At 44.0% G+C, this 16,636-nt stretch overlaps 1 protein-coding gene across 2 annotated transcripts in view; it reads left to right on the forward strand.

Moving 5' to 3' along the window:
• SIAH3 (siah E3 ubiquitin protein ligase family member 3) overlaps positions 1 to 14,987 on the forward strand; it is a 44,582-nt gene extending 29,595 nt beyond the window's left edge. For both annotated transcript variants that reach the window (XM_032099781.1, XM_032099782.1), the window contains exon 3: positions 14,178 to 14,987. In XM_032099781.1, the coding sequence (XP_031955672.1) occupies positions 14,178 to 14,771 (594 nt within the window). In that variant the 3' untranslated portion in view covers positions 14,772 to 14,987. The remainder of the gene's footprint in view (positions 1 to 14,177) is intronic.
• Positions 14,988 to 16,636: the final 1,649 nt, after the last annotated feature.

Raw genomic sequence — 16,636 nt, forward strand, 5'->3', positions numbered from 1 at the left:
ATGCACTCTGTACGCAAGGGCACTACCAGGCCCACAGCACTTAACACAGCACCCAGTCTTCTCCACAGTCTATTAATTTGGATGATCTCTGGCTGGTTCAAGCCACAGCTGTTTCAGACCCTGTACAGCTCTGCTGCTGCTGATTGCCATTCTGGTGAAAGGAAGAAAGCAGCATGGGTCTTCTCCTCCATTTACTTAATGTATCCTCAATAACATTGCCCCGTAATATATCTGTTACAATCAATACTTGATATAATTTTAGCGAATGGTGCTGGAGCAAGCCCGAAAGCTAAAGCAAATCTTCATGTAAAATAGGCAGCAGAAATAAATGGGGAGAAAGCTCATGTGGAAAGCAAAGTAGAAGTGGTACTTTCTGTGTCTGCAGATTTGCTCTGTGACAGTGCGGACAGACCTCTAGGAGTGAAAGACAATGGGACAGTTTTCCATCTTAAGACTGGAACAACAAAACAACAACAAGTCAACTAATGACTATTAGTTGATTAAGTGGCAGGCAATTATTACAATTTTCTTTCCTTCAGTATGTGAGACAAGGCCAGGGTACTGTGTCACACAATTTAGAAAGGCTGGAGAGTCAGGGTAGATTGCAGGGAGGAGAGCAATGCTGTTGGATCAGGGAAGGCTGATCCAGGGTGCAGCTGGAGCACAGGCTCAGACCAGGGTGGGTGCTGCTGTGCAGGTGTGATGGCTCCACAATCTGTCTGGGGGCAGGAGGGTCTGAGAAGAAGCCAAATATGTGTGTCTTGAGCTTGAGACTGTGCAGAATTCCTAGGGTCTAATTTTGCCTTCACACAGCTCAAAGTCAGGTTATCCATTCTTCAATATTTCCCCTAAATCTTGGAAGCTATTGGTTTCCCTGCACTGAGGATGCTTTCGAAGGAGACCAGCTTTGTTACTTGACAGCAGGGACTGGTCTTCAATCAGCATCAGGCTAAGAACACAGGAGTCTGTCACGGTGGCTGCTGTTGGGAGCAAACTGTCCTATGCACTTACCTCCTTTTGATTCAAAACCTCCTTGGTGGGCAATTTAGCTGCAGGCAATGACAGAGGGAAAAGGGCCAAGTAAGCACATGGCTAACTGCTGCTTTGCCTCTATGAATTCCGGTATGTGGCAGCTAGATTGCACTTCCAGGTAGCAATGGGAGGAAGCCTGTGCAAGTGGAAAGTCCTGCTAGGCTCTACAGTTTGGGCCCACAGCTCGAGGTCCTGTTGGCACTGAGCTTTTCCCACATGTAATTCTAGAAAGAGCCTGTGGTAAAGGCAGTGTTCATCTCATTATCAATTCAATTTTTGTCATAGCCCTGCTAGGCTCTTAATTTCTTGTGTTAAAACAACAGATGAGATGACCCAACTGCAATCTCTAATAGGTATCATGGGTCAGTAATCATTCATTTGTTATAGTGCATCTCACTCAAAGGACAGAGATGAAAATTTGTCGTCCTAATGGCAAGAGCTGTAAATTAGTTTTATTTCACTGTTAAATCTAGAGGCCTGAAAATTAAGATGACCAGCCCTTAGCTGGGAAGAAAATGTGTCAGCTCAAGGGATTTTCTGCATTAGGCAAATAGGCAGCTCATAATCACCCATTAAACAGTCTCAGTGGCTGTGTCCTGACACCCTTGCTACTCAGAGTCTGAGTGACTCTCCTGATATACTGAACGTGGTGAAACTTTGCAAGCCCGATGTCCACTTGTGGGCCAGTGACCCCAGCTCCATTTCCCAGCCATGGAAGAGAAGTGAACATCTCCTGCAGGTGCTCAGGGTAATTTCATTTTTCCCTGGACACATTCAAGACAGGGATGACGAATTTCTCTGTGAAGGTACATCTTATCTCTGTTATTAAGGGAGCTTCAGATGAGCAGGTCAGATTTGAACATGTTGATCTTTTAGACATATACATTTAGATGAGGCAAATTCTGCCCAAAATTTAGCCAGTTGTTTGTCACAGGTGGTTCTTCTGCTGAATATTACCTTTATCCTCGAAGTCTTTGCAAACCCCGTGGGTCTAAAAGATATTATTCTGAATTAGCATGGACTCACTGTGGATTTGGAAATTACAGGGTAAGCCACCACTGCACACTTATAGGGTACAAAGGAGGGAAAAGAAGGGGTTTAAAAACAGATGGAAGCTCTGTTGACAGGGGCATAAAGGTACCTAACAGCCTTCACTGAGCAAGAAGCTGCTGGTGAAGTTGTAGAAACAGTTGAGTAGTTCTTCCTGGGAGTGTGGGTGTCCCTCTTACAGTCACTTCACCCATTCTTCATGCTTTTGTCAAGACAGACTGCACAAAACACCACACAGCCATTCCTGCTTGTTAAGCCTGATCCTGGAGGGCTGCCCGGAGCTCTCCCAGCCCTATCTGAAACCAGCAGGGGATACATTACTCACCCCGACTGACGCAGTTCCTTGCAGGAAAGCCGTGCTGTTCACTGCAGGGTCGCATCCCAACAGGGAGCAGGGATTGCAGCAGGAATCTCAGTGGCCTGAGGGCACCCTCAGAGGGTACTGAGGCTGTTGCCCTCTCTCGCATCTGTCTCAGTGTGAGAGATGGGGAGCAGATGTTCCCTCCGTCCCATCCCTGAGAAACTACACTTCCTCTGTGCAGCCCTTTGGGAAGAAGGAGAGAAGTTTGTCCTGGGAAGGAAAGGCTGAAACATCTTCAGAGTGATGAAATGAGTGGTCTCATTTATAACGTCACACAGAAAGCTCTCTAAAAAGCTCTCTAAAGAAAGCTGAAAATAAATTTTAAAAATCTACCCCACTGTCAAATCCTCAAAACCCATAAGTGTATCAGAATAGTTGTAAAATTACTCACTTTTATGATGTGCAAGTTATAGAGTACTGTACATCCAGACAAGTTTATAAGAACAGTTTTAAGCTGCCTGCATGGGGAGGACCTGGCTGAAGTTAAAACATAAAACCTTGCCACAAGAAAAGTGAGGGTGTGAGGAGGGACATCAAAGAGTGAGAATGGCTTTGAATAAGGAAAGTGGCCCGCTGTCCCCTTTTCCTGGTGCTACACTTGCACTGAAGTAGGGAATTTTAGAATGGAGAACCAGAGAGACCAGGGCTGATAGAAAGAGCCTGTGGTGCTGCAGCCAGAGCTGCACAGTCTATGCTAATGGATTTCTGACTTCAAAAATAACTAGACTCTAGGGACTGCAGCTCTGCTGGGTAATGGGTCTCTCACCTCTGATTGTGCCTGTTTTCCCCATGAACAACCTCATCATTCCCTGGTGATATCCAATCAGTAAGCCTCACCTCAAAGCCTGGTAAAATCACAGAGCAGATCCTCCTGGAAGATGTCAAAACCTGTGGAAGGCAGGGGTGTGATTAGAGACTGCTCAAATGGCTTCACCAAAGACAAATCATGCCTGAATATTTTGGTAGCTTTCCTAAATGGAGTGACTGCATCAGCAGACAAGGGAAGAGCTATGGTTGCCATCTATTTCAGCTTCTCTAAGGCTCTTGATACAATCCCCCGCAATATCCTTACCTCTAAGTTGGAGAGCGGTACAGGGTTGACAGATGGACGGTTAGATGGATAAGGAATTGACTGGAGGGCAGCATCTAAAGAGTAACAGTCAATGGATCAATATCCAAGTGGAAACCAGTAATGACTGGTGTGTCCCACAAGGGTCCATCCTGGGACCAATACTATTTAATATCTTCATCAATGATGTAGGCAGTGGGATCACTGCACCCTCAGCAAGTTTGCAGAGGACATCAAGCTGAGTGGTGCCATTGATTCACTTGAGGGAAGAGATGTTATCCAAAGGGACCTTGACAGGCTTGAGGAGTAGGGCCTTGTGAATCTCATGAAGTTCAAGTGCAAGGCCCTGCACCTGGGTCAGGTCAGTCCCAGGTATCAATACAGGCTGAGTGGTGGATGGGTTTGGAGCAGTCCTGTGGAAAAGGACTTGGGGGTACCTGTCCATATAAAGTCAGATATGACTCAGCAATATGCACTTGCAGCCCAGAAGGCCGACCATATCCTGGTCTATATAAACACAAACATGACCAGCAGGTCAGAAGAGGTGATTCTGCCCATCTACTCCACTCTTGTGAGACCCTACCGGGAATATTGCATCGGGCTCTGGGGGTTCCCAGCACGAGAAGGATGTGAACTGGTTAGAGCAGATCCAAAGGAGGGCTATGAAGGTGATCAGAGGGCTGGAGCAATTCTCCTGTGAAGACAGGCTGAAAGAGATGGGGTTGGAGAAGAGAATGCTTCAGGGAGATCTGATCGCAGCTTTTCAGTTTATAACAGAGGCTGATAAAAGCAATGAAGAGACATTTTTTACCAAGGCCTGTAGTAACAGGACAAGAAATAAGAGTTTTAAACTGAAGGAGGGCAAGTCTAGATTAGACATAATGAAGAAAATCTTTACTGTGATTGTGAGACAGGGGAACAGGTTGTCCAGAGAAGCTGTGGGTATACCCCATCCCTGGAATTATTGATGGCCAGTTTGGATGGGACTTCGAGAAACCTAGTCTAGTGACAGATGTCACTGTCCATGGCAGGGTATTGGGACTAGATGATCTTCAAAGGTCCCTTCTACCCCAAACCATCTGTGGTTCTGTGGTCCTACACTCCCTCTTGCTGCTGGCACAGGAGGTCAGAAGGCAGGTGCCAGCAAGCTAGGGGATGCCAGGGCATTCCCCTGAAAACAGCAGTGCTGCAGGAGGCGCAGCATGGAGACTGACTGACTCAACCTCTCCTGGATTGGATAGACAGTAACTTTCCATAAGCAGGAATATTAACTTAGAAGATCGTTGTGGATTTTAGTTTTATTTTTTTGGGGTTTTTTGGATTTTTTAACAAAATCCTTTAAACTTCCACTCTTTTAATAGCGATGGAACATTGTCTTCTCTGGCTAAGCTGAACCTTCCTTTCTGTTCTTTCTTTCTACCTGCATCCTCCCCATGGAAAGAAAACTTCTAGAAGAGCTATTCTTTGAGAATTTGAGGGGGAGGATGAAGAAGGAACAGGCTATGATTTACACAAAATTAAAAGAAGTATTTGAGACACAAACCAAGTGTTCCCAGAGAAATGCCCCTTTCCTTGCTGCAAAGAATATATCAATGAAGAATTCGCATATATTACACAAACTAAATTAATTTATCCAGACTTGCCATTTGTTTTTCATGCCCAAAGCTAACAGCTCACATGGATTTTCTGGGTTGTTTTGTGATTTTTTCCCCTTTCTTAAGCTTGACTACACAAATTCAAGACAAACTTTCATCTGGCAGTGGAATAAGAATGAATTTTGGATCGTCCTGTAACAGGGAGACTTTTCTTTCAGTGACACACTTACACACAAGGTACCCAGAGCAAGAGCAAGGTGAAGGTCATTAGTGGAGAAGAGGCAGAGATGTGCAGGGGAACGGAGAGTTACTCTGAGCTGGAAATAATTTATTTCCCCCTCTTCTATAACCTGAGTGTGACCCCCACCACACCAGGCCATTGTGGGTGGGTTTGAAATGCCATTGCTTGCTGGAACCAGCAATGCCTCAGCAAGAGGGAGACAGGCATGACTTTAAGACACCCTTGCATTTCCTCAGAAACAGCCCTCATGAGAAAGTCTTAACTAAAAATGTCGGTGTTTTATGGCTCATACATTGCTCAGTGACTACTACAGAGGTGTATACACAGGCACAGCCTGAGAGACAGGACAGGGAGACAGGGTTGGCAGCCCTGTGCTCCCTCCCAGCCCAGTGTCTGCACTTCCTTGTGACCTGTCTGGCACAGGCTTAGTTGCACATTGCCCTGTGACAGCTGTCAGAGCAATGTGACATAGACCACAGAGCAAATCCTTGGCCAGAGGGGTGCATAGATGGGGTTGGAGACACTGGTCCCAGCAAGAGAGGCTGCGGGCTTGCTCAACAACCACCACGTCATCCCTTCTCTCCTTCCAGCAGACTGGTAATGTTTGTGCCTTCCTTTGGCACTCCTGGGATGCATCTCTGAAAGAGCAGTTAATGGATTTACATGCCATGTAATTGTGATAGCTGGAGATCATCTGATGGAAGGGGAGAATTTTGATTTTCTCAGGGTGGATTTGCTCTAATTATCTCAGATGACACCAGCAAATCTGCTTCTCTTGGAGACATGCTGTTACTGTAGTAACTTGTAAATGAATATCAAATGACGAGTTATTTAGAGGCAGTCTGAACTGCTAAGTTTATGAGCACAGTGGGCAATAATTTCTTCTTTCTTTTTTTTTTTTTTTAATTCTTTTCCATATTAATTTATTTTTCAGTGTGAATGTAAACCACAAAATCAACAGGCCAGATATAGGGCTCTTGTGAACTCTGCCTTCCCTATCAGACAGAGCAGATGCAGCTTGGAAGCGCTTTATCACTTTACTTTTAATTAAAGCCTACAATGGTTTTGCATTTTGTGAGCAGGCTTTATCCAAAATACAAAGTGGATAAAGGATGAAGCAAATCTTCAGATAACTCTGCGTTTTTGATTATCTCTTTCGTACATATGCGGGCTTCTCACTCTCTCACCCAGAGCCAGGATCAGCAGTGTCTCATGAGCAAGCTGCTGATAAACAGTAGTTGCACCCTGCCCTTCTGGAGAAAGAGCTGGTAGTGTGTTCCTTGGCTTCTGATACTTGCCTTGTGCGGCCAAAGGGGATGGCATTTAGAGGCATCACTTTTGCTTAAATCAAGGCATAAAATCTTCTTCTAGTCCAAAGAAAAGATGGTAAATATCTGCATGCCCCAGTGCATCAGCAGTTGCAATGCAGCATCAGACACACTGTGCTATGGTTTGCTGTCCCTGCACTGCACCCAGTCCTAAAATGCAGCGGAGAGAATACAAGTTGCAAGTCAGGTCCCAAGGGCATGTCCCACCCTCCAGCGTAACTTTTTATTTTGACTAGCAATTAACTGCCGGATGCTCCACAGGAATTGCCCATGCACATGGTTTTGCCTGTATCTACTCTGTGTATTTTATTTCTCAAAGAGAGCATGGAAAGTGATCTCAGGTGAGATCCATCAAACACAACAGCTAAATAGGGATCATTTTCCTGGGTGTCCATGACCCTGCTGCAGCATTGGCTGGGAGCCAGCAAGGTGGTTCATCTCCCTTCAGTTTGAAACATGGGAAGTTTTGGTGTCCATCTGGGCTTGAAAGGGTTCATCAAACGTAGTTTTGAAGTTGGAGAGATGGAAAGCATGACCTTGCTCCAGCCAACCATGGGTCTCTCTCAGAAAGCGTCTATGGACTGAAATGTTTTAGTGTGGATCCTGTTTATATTTCATTATAATTACATTGTTTTCAATATATTGAAGAAAGTTGAGTTTATGGAAGTTTTTTGCTTGCACTTCAGGAGTGCATGACAGTTAATGCTGAAAAAAAAGATTTTTGAAAAGAAAGCAGGAGGATTTAATTTGAGAATAACATCTCTCTTTCCACCTGGGATACATTTAAAATGCTGAATCATAGATTTGCTAGATCTATCACAAAACCAGTGGGTTTTTTTCCAAAATACCTCTATACATATGTGGCTTCATCTAAAAGTTAGGTTCGTCTGATAGAGACAAGTGTGTTGTGCAGCATGGACATGTATTAAAGCTGTATTTTCTCTTCATGCTCAGAGGTGTGTAATTAGCATGAGGACAGCCATTCACACATCCTGTGCGCTGTGTCACCAAGTCGAGCCTGATTATTTTGCAAAGTGAGATTAGTAAAATGAGCTTGAAGTTGTCCTCTCACTGCCATTTGATAGTAGGGAAAACAAACCCTTCCTCTGCCAAAGCTGCAACTAATATTCAGTACTTAAGAAATTCAACTGATGCATTCATAATGAACAGGATTTTGTGTAATTAAAATTTTAAATAAATCCCCAACATGAGCCCTGGCTTGGATTTCTTAATTTCAGATATGAAAGTACAGCTTTTGACAAAATAAGTTGAGGGGGTTGGGTTTTTTCTTCTTTTCTTTCATCTGAAAGATTTAAAAAACCTCATTAGCATATTAAAAAAGAGCAGAAGATAAATTAAATGGAGACCAGGATTAAAAGACTCACTACTTTCTTCATGTCACCTTTATAGTTCTTTTGAGCTTCTGTCCCTGTGAGGTGGGTGTAAGTAACGTGGAGGTGGATGTTAGTGGGTGGCAAAGCTTTTGTGAGGCAGAAAGAAGCTGAGGATTAGAAAATTATTTGAGGCAGTTTCCATACAGATGAGAAGAAGCAGTCAGTCCCTGAGAAGCCAAGAAAGAGGAGGAAGACAGTAAGAAAACTGAATAAATGGCACATTTCACTGGCAAAGAAAATGCCGATTTGTTTCAGCAGAAACCCTAGAAGTTGCCACGGTTGCTTCAAGTTGCTGTAAACCCTGCAAGCTGCTCACTCAAAGCAATCCCACAGCTACAGGCCAGGGCCCCTCCTTGTCTGCAGAAATCTTTAGGTCAAAAATCCACTGCGGTCTCACGGCTCATTTCCAGTTGCTTGCCTACCTACAGGGTGACTGCATCTCTTGTTGTTCCTTGTCACAGGCAGGGTGGTGGAGGAGATGAGGTAAATAATAGCACGTTATTAAGGAGTTCGTGTAGCTGTGAGGAAGCCCGCCTTGCCAAGACTCAGACCTGATTTGCAGGTAGTCAAATCACTTGTAGCTGCAGCTAAGGTTAATGGAGGGTGGATTTTGAAAATATCAAGTGCTCTAGGAGGCAGTTCTACTATGAAAAATCAGGGATTGGGTGATATAAGATGGACAACAAAATATGGTCAGTACACTTAGATATTTAATCTCTCTGTGCCTAAATTCTTTGACCCCAAAGTGAGAAATAATACTGCCATTTTACCTACCATAACCCAGCCAAGAAAGATGTGGATGAAGAGGAAAGAGTTTGAATACATGGAAGGAGTAGTTTCCTCTTGGGAGGAAGATTAGTTTGCAGTGTCTCAGGGTGTGCTAAGGTTGGACTGCGGTAGAGAGGGAGCACTGTCTTCTGGTTTGTGCTGGAGTGTCCAGTGGCTTTATTTACATCTTTGCAGTTTTCTATGTGGCCCTGCTCAGAAGCCCTACTGTGGTGGCCTTCAGACAACACCACTGACTGCCCCAAGCAAAGAGCCCAGTGAATGAGTGAATTAATGAGTGTTTGCAAAGTGTTTGTGACCCCTGGAGAAAATGCAGTTGCATGGGTGTGAAGTGTCTGGAAAAGGATGATTATTTGCAGCACCTGCTTTGCTGTCAGAAACCCTTATTTACTGGGCAGTGAACCAGCCCCTGTCCTCCTTCCTTGGGGTGTTCTTGGCACGCATTGGCGCTGTTCACAGGGATGCAAAAGGCTGATTTTTGCACATTACACGCATTACAGTAAGTAAAAGTATGAATGAGGCATCCAGGTTTCCAGTACAACAGTGAGGAACACTGGAAAGTGCTGAAAGGTGACACTTAACCTTTACTCTGAAGACCTGAGCAATGTTTATTCTTTTACAATGTGGTGGTGCTACTCACCCTCCTTATATTCCAGGTCATCAGTGTCCAGGCCCTTCCCCATGGGATGGGAGGATTGCTTGTAACCCTTTCTCACTCTGCACTGTTTATTTTGAGCAAACTCACCATTTTCAAGCCAGAACTTCAATGGCAGGGCATTTGGCTGCTCAGGGCAGCAGCTGCATTTGCTCTCTCTGCTGAAGCTGTGCCAATGCACAGTAGAGAAGCAGGGCTTGAGGGATGGTGGTGTATCCAGTGCCTGCACCCCACAGGGCCGTGAGCTCAACCAGCAGAAGTGCAGTGTGGGTTGCTTAGTCTGTTTCCACTATTTTCGCCATAGCTGACCTGAAGACTTCACTAGTTCAAACACAAAAGGTCTCTGAGGGCATAAGGAGCAATAGCAAAGCCCTTTCTCATGGGTGGGTGCCTCAGCTTGGCTGCTGCAGACTCTGATATGTGTTTGTGTATTCTTTACCTCTTGGAGATCTTTAACTCTTGGATCTACCCTTTATCCTTTCCCTGAATTTTCTATCCTGTCATTGGAGTTGTAATGATGGTAGGGAGCCGTGGATTTACACCCTCATGTGAACAGGCATCCATTTCTCTCTCCATGGGCTGCATTGTCTCTGGCGCAGCAGGAGAAGCCCGCAGAGGTACAGCTCTTTCCTGACTAAAATAAGGTTGTCCTTCTGTTTCTGGTCTAGAAACCAGTAAAACATCTGTGGGTCTGTGCTGAGGGTGGGTTTGGTCCTGTCTGCATGTAGAGAGGGTGTCCAGGGGATGTTCCTTCAGCACCTCTTGGAATCAAATGAATTGCACTCCAGGGCTCTGCATGGGCTGTAAAAGGAGCGGATAGTCTTCAGAGTTAGGGACCTACTCTTCAGACATCAAAGGTAGAACAAATGTGTCACATCTAAAGCAATTTGCTGCATTTTTAGCAGAAAACCTGTGTCCCAGTCCAAATCTAGTCATCGTTTGGCTGGGGGCTTTTTCCATAAGAAAAGCACCGTGTGTTTATAAATTGCTCTTTGCCAAATTACTCGTTCTTAAAAAGAGCTGCTCTGTAATAAGCTTCATCATTAAAAAGAAATTTTTCTATGAGCAGCAGAGCCTGGTTTCCTGTGGTTTGGTGCCTCGTAGTGAGATTATGTTGTGTCTAATGAGGAGCACTCTGGCTGAAGCCTTTTCTCCTGTTCATAAAGACACTGTCTCATGTGGGTTCTCTGGTGTCTATAATCCATTTGGGACCTGCCATTGTTTAGGTTCACTCCTATCTGTCAATGTAATACTGCCCACGTGGCAAGCTGTTCCTCCCTGGAGACATGAAAGGGTCATACTTCTCTACCCTGGTGCCTCTTCTCTCAGACATGGTTGAAAATTAAAGCATTTGAGAATTCCATCCCATCATTCAATTTGATTGAAACTGGCCAACAGGCTAAAAGATAATTGAGAGTAATACTGGACTGACACAACAATATAATAAACCTAATTTTATTAGGTAATCGGGCAATAAATAGTAGAAAGTAAACACTGGAGCAGATTAAACATGGAATAACTGTTCATAAATATTTATTCAAGCATTTAAATACACTCAAGGTGACCATTTATTGCCTGTTTTGAATTTCAATTTTAGCATTTCAATTCACAGCCATATGAATGACCAAGAAGAGCACAAACACCCTGATAGTTACACTCATACCTCAAAAGTAAATGTAAAATAATACTTTTCTCTGAGGCTTCTTCTTTTTTTTCTGTGAAAGGGAATTATTAAATGTTTCTTTCAAAATAATACAAATTTAGAATTTTGAAACAGGAGTGTTGAACAATTCAGAAGCCAGATTTTGAAGATGGTTCTTACCAAGTCAGAGAATAAAAATAGATCACATGGTTTGTGCTGGGTTTCCAGAATTTTCAATAAACCTGAACTGAACAAAGTTAGACCAGAAATCCTTTGTTGAAGTGATTTGTGGAAATATTTCAGAAATGTGAGTTGTGAAAGGGAATTCACAGTTATGTTTACACACATAAACGTTCATTAGTTTAGGAAAGAAGAAAGATATATTGTTTAAGTTGCTCATTGTAATTTATTTTTCCAGTACCTGAGCCATAGAAACATGTTTGTCATAAAGAGATTTTTGAAGATATTTGTATTTTCTTACCTTGGATGCAGTTTAGATGAATGAGCTACCATGCTCCCCATGCTTCTCAAATTAGGAGGATGCATTTCTAAATTCAATTACATCCTCAGTGGAAATGGTTTCTCTGACTCTGGTAATCTTTGGAGAAGAATTATATACAGTCTATAAAGCTTCAAATTTCAAAACCTAATTTTGAATGTTAGTCAAGAGGTTAATTTAAGATTCATCTTCCAAAAGGGGAGTTAAATAAAACTGATAGAAGGCTGGAACTTGTCGAGTGGCTAAGAGGTTTATCAGCATGTGAGTATGAGTTCATTAGTTTTAATTAGTATAATCACTAATGTTGCATTAACAGTTTGGTGAGAGAAGGTAATTGCTCACACCCACTGTATTAGATTGGGAGATTAAAATTCATTTTATGAGGCAATTAGCATTTCAGGGATTTTTTTTAAAAGGCTTTTATGATCTGCCATTGCAGTAGCCTCCTTCACCAAAAAGAGTTTAAATTAACCATAACTTTCATCCTAATGGGATGCAAAAATTAATGTAGAATTAAGTGTGAACCAGTAATCCCACTGCGATAAGCAGGCAGCTAAAGCCACAAACCTTGATTAGTTTATAATGACCTGTTTTATTTCCCAGACCATGATAGTCATTTATCTGTCCTCAATTCATTATCTTCTTTGAAAGTTTATATTCTTGAATTTTATACAGCAAAACAAATAAAATATGAGGAAGGGAAAAGTAGAACAGTACTACTGAAGTAATAATTGTCAAAAGAAAAAAGCTGCCAGTTTCAATAGTAAGGCTTAACTAGTCAATTATTCTTCATATCAAATGCCAGAGGAAGAAGAAAAAGCTCCCTTTGACATCCAGTGCCTTGGGAAGAGACATGAATTTCACAGCAACAGCAATCACAACCCTGCTCTATCCATCACGTCCTTTGGCAGCTACTGACACAATGAGAATGGATGGAATTGTCATCCTGGTTGGCAAGGAAGCCCTGGTCATCTGAGAGTTAGGACAGTTTACCCAAGAGATTGCCTTCCAAAACATCCTGTAAAGAAATGTACGGGTTCTGGTGGGAAAAACTGCTTACAGCAAGGCTGTACTGAAAGGCTTCATGGTATCCATAACGAGATGAGACAACGCACCCTTTGCAGCAAATCTACCACCTGTTACATTGGATTATGCTTGGCCCTATATAAAACAAATCTCTGCTCAAGAATCCCAAATCTGCTATGACTTGGATGTGGCATGGAGGAGAACAACTGCTAAGTGTTAGAACGATAATATAGTTCATGTCATTTTGGGTACATATATTAGAATGAGGGGACGTGGAGCGGTATTTAGGGAATTACATTTATCTTCCTAGGACATGTGCTAAAGCAAAATGTACATATATGTGTACGTACTCCTATTAATGGATATAAGAGATGTACCCTTGTAAGAGGAGTTCAGAGAGAAAAAATGCTTAAACAGCCAAAGTTTAGGCATAATTAGGCAGACTGGATCTCAGTCTCTCTGGCATCAGCTGGTGTCACCTTTAGAAGGTGAACTACTCCAGCTAAGGTCTGAGTCCTGCACTCTAAGGGATGCCTCACTCTACAGGCTGCAGAGACAGTCCCAGGTAACCAGGTTTTTGTCTTGGGTGGCTGAAGTAAATACTTAAAATTGGGTAAGATGAATCATGACCAGCATGCCTGTGCCTTAGGGTTTGTCTATGCACACAGTTACTGTGGGGAGACATTACTCTTCCTGAACAACATTACATGTGAATACACTTTTGGCTGAGTAAGACTTATTTCCCTTCAACAACATCCACTTGAGAGAGGCAGAGCAGGTTGCTTTTTAGTCCTCACGTGGAATTCTTCTGCAAGAGCTGCTGCCTTTTTAGCAGGCTGCCCCACATTAATCCAAATTTAACTTAGTATAAAAATGCCCTAAATTTGCCATCCAATCACCTTTGAGAATAATTCAAGATTTATGGTGGTAAGAGCATCGATTAGGCACAAATGCATTGACCGAAAAAAATAGTGATGGTATCATATACAACAAAAACTGACATTTATTTCACAAATTATGGATGTAATAAAGCCTATTGTTTCAGGAAAAATGCCTGTATTTGCCCGTATGTTTCATTAAAGAATAATAATGCCATACATATTTCATTCCCTTGTTCTGAGCAGCGAGAGTCTTAACTCTATAAAATGCCCCATGCTGTCCTTGCTTTGTTGGGTTGTTTTTTCCTTTTAATCAGATTTTTCCGCCTGAACTAATGAAATCACTCTTTAAACACATACATCATTTTCATTTGAAGTGACTTATCATGACGCAAACAGTTTGTCTCTTCTCCTGGAGAAGAAGGCAACTGCCTTCTCCTGTTGCTGTGCAGATCCAGGTCAGGACTGCTTCTGATCCTCGGAGTGCTGAGTTCCCTGCATTCCCACTGATGCTGCCTTAGGTGGAGTATGGATGACTGATGTCTGTGGGGTCTGCACCTTGCATATCTGCGCTGGTTTCTGGCCCACTTGCTCTCACATGTAATTTCTCTCTTCCCGTAGTATGCACCGACCCGCTGTGCGGCTGCGCAGGTGTCCACGGAGCAAGGCATCCTTCCTCCCTGCCATCACCACGAAGCAGTGCACGACCCCCAGCTGGTTCCCTGCACGTGCCCGCTCTTCTCCTGCCAGTGGGAAGGGCACCTGGAGGTGGTGGTGTCCCACTTGAGGCAGACCCACCGCATCAACATCCTTCAGGGCGCAGAGATTGTCTTCCTGGCCACAGACATGCACCTGCCCGCACCCACGGACTGGATCATCATGCACTCTTGCCTTGGCCACCAGTTTCTGCTGGTCCTCAGGAAGCAGGAGAAGTACGAGGGCCACCCCCAGTTCTTCGCCACGATGATGCTGATCGGCACACCCACCCAAGCCGACAACTTCACCTACCGGCTGGAGCTCAACAGGAATCAGAGGCGCCTCAAGTGGGAGGCGACCCCCAGGTCGATACTGGAGTGTGTTGACTCTGTCATTTCAGATGGGGATTGCCTTGTGCTGAACACTTCCCTGGCTCAACTCTTTTCTGACAACGGAAGCCTAGCAATAGGAATTGCAATAACCACCAGCAAAGCGCACAGCTCTGAAGCTGAAATGTGAGGGGGAGGAGGAAGAGGAGGAGGAACAACAGCAACAACAATGGTGCTCTAGCTGCCTTCTGAGAGCCAGAACTCATGGACTTTTTGGGGGGGGTCTCAGGTCTTTTATGGTATTTAGTACTCGTCCACAGTGGGCATTATGTAAACATCCCGTGGTTACGGTCCCTGTGTCATGTATTTACTGTTTTGCTAATACAATTTTATGAGAAATTTTAAAGAGGCTAATCAATTTATTGTCATCCTCCAGCAGCACTGGAAACAACACTTGTTAATGAAAAGTGCCCCAGGGTGACTCACAGAAACCTTTGGTCTGACCATGCTATGCAAATACGTTTCCTTCGCTGCCTACCTAACTGGCAGGAGGACCCTGTGCCTGATGAAAGGTCAAGTACTCTGCTAAGGGACAAGAGCACCCAGGTTTCCATATTAGCGATGGTGATTTGACTTCTATACTGTGGGCACAACCAAGCCCTGTGAGAGCTGGCAGTTTCAGAGCTCCCTTCGGCTTCTGAGGAAACAACTTCACCACCCAAAGAGTGAAAGATTAGAAGAAGAAGTCACCCCTTCTGCTGAGCAGGGGGCTGGGAAGCCTCATCCTGCATTAAATCAGGAATGACAGCTAGTGGGGTGGTCACTGTCAGCATAGTTAAAACTCACCCTTGTATCATAAACAGCAGGGAGAGGTTGCTAGACGGTCTGGCCATAGGATGGATATAACCATACCCAGCCATTGGGGCATTCACCTTTTTAGTTGCTATTTCCTTAAGCATTCAAAAAGAGATTTTCAGATAATAAAAATACAAGAAGGGTCCTAAGCTGGGTACTGATCTTGCTATTGAATTCTGTGCCAGTTAGACCCTCAGTTTGTGCTGCTAAACATTGATTTAAAGCAATATAGACAGAATATCTGTTTGTAAATTGGCTTTGAGATTTGAAATGCACTCCTTTAAAAAGAAACTCAATGTTTTCTCCCTTCCATACATCTTGCAGAGGGAAGAGTGAGGGGCGACTGTCACTTTCTTCTCCTGAGGGTATTTCACAAACAGCAATGGTCACAAAAAGACACAACTTTCTCCCTTGGATGGTTCCTTGGGGGAGAGTTGGAGGCAGGTGTTGGCCATCTCCTGTCACCCATTCCCATCTGCAGTCAGGCCTGTTTCCTCCACAGTCAACAGCAGCGGTGAAATCCCACTGCGGTAGGTGACGTGTTAAAGGAAGGGGCTCAACAGATAGTGTGACACATGAGAAGCATGGGAAACTGTCTTTTCCTGTTTTCCCTTCTGTCTGTGTGTGGCTGTGGTCTGGCTGCTCCTGAATGCTTTTTCAAGAAACATCTGGTGGGTTGGGTCAATTAGTAGCTAGAGAGACTGAGGCTCATAGCTTGAGTCCCTTGGAAAACCAAGGAGAGGGGGGAGACAAGCTAAGAACAGTCCTTCAGTGTTTCAAAATGCATCTCACTCTAGATTTGGGTAGGCAAAAACACTGGCGCTGATCTCTCCTACCAGTTGCTCTCCTGAGAATTATTATAAATGATGCATGACGTAAAATGAATTGCAGTTTTCCTGAGATGAATGCCACGCGGGTAAATGTCTTCTGAGGCATAGATGCACCTCACCTCCTTACCTGGATTTTCACAGCAGGTCAGAGAAGGGTCTCTTCAACAGGCTGCTCATGGCCACAGAAGCTGAGGTCTGAGGAAGTCTCAGTCTCTGTAAGAATGCACTGGAGCACAGCTTCCCAACTCTCCCAGCTCAGAATGTAGGGGGCTGAGGGTGGCATACTGATTTGCAGCGCTTCCCTGGAACACACAGGCTTCAGAGTGGCTGGCTTTTCCCTGTGATGTTAAATATTCAGAACCAGCAAATG

Source organism: Corvus moneduloides, chromosome 2 (genome assembly GCF_009650955.1).
Source record: "Corvus moneduloides isolate bCorMon1 chromosome 2, bCorMon1.pri, whole genome shotgun sequence".
In the NCBI taxonomy this organism is placed as follows: Eukaryota; Metazoa; Chordata; class Aves; order Passeriformes; family Corvidae; genus Corvus; species Corvus moneduloides.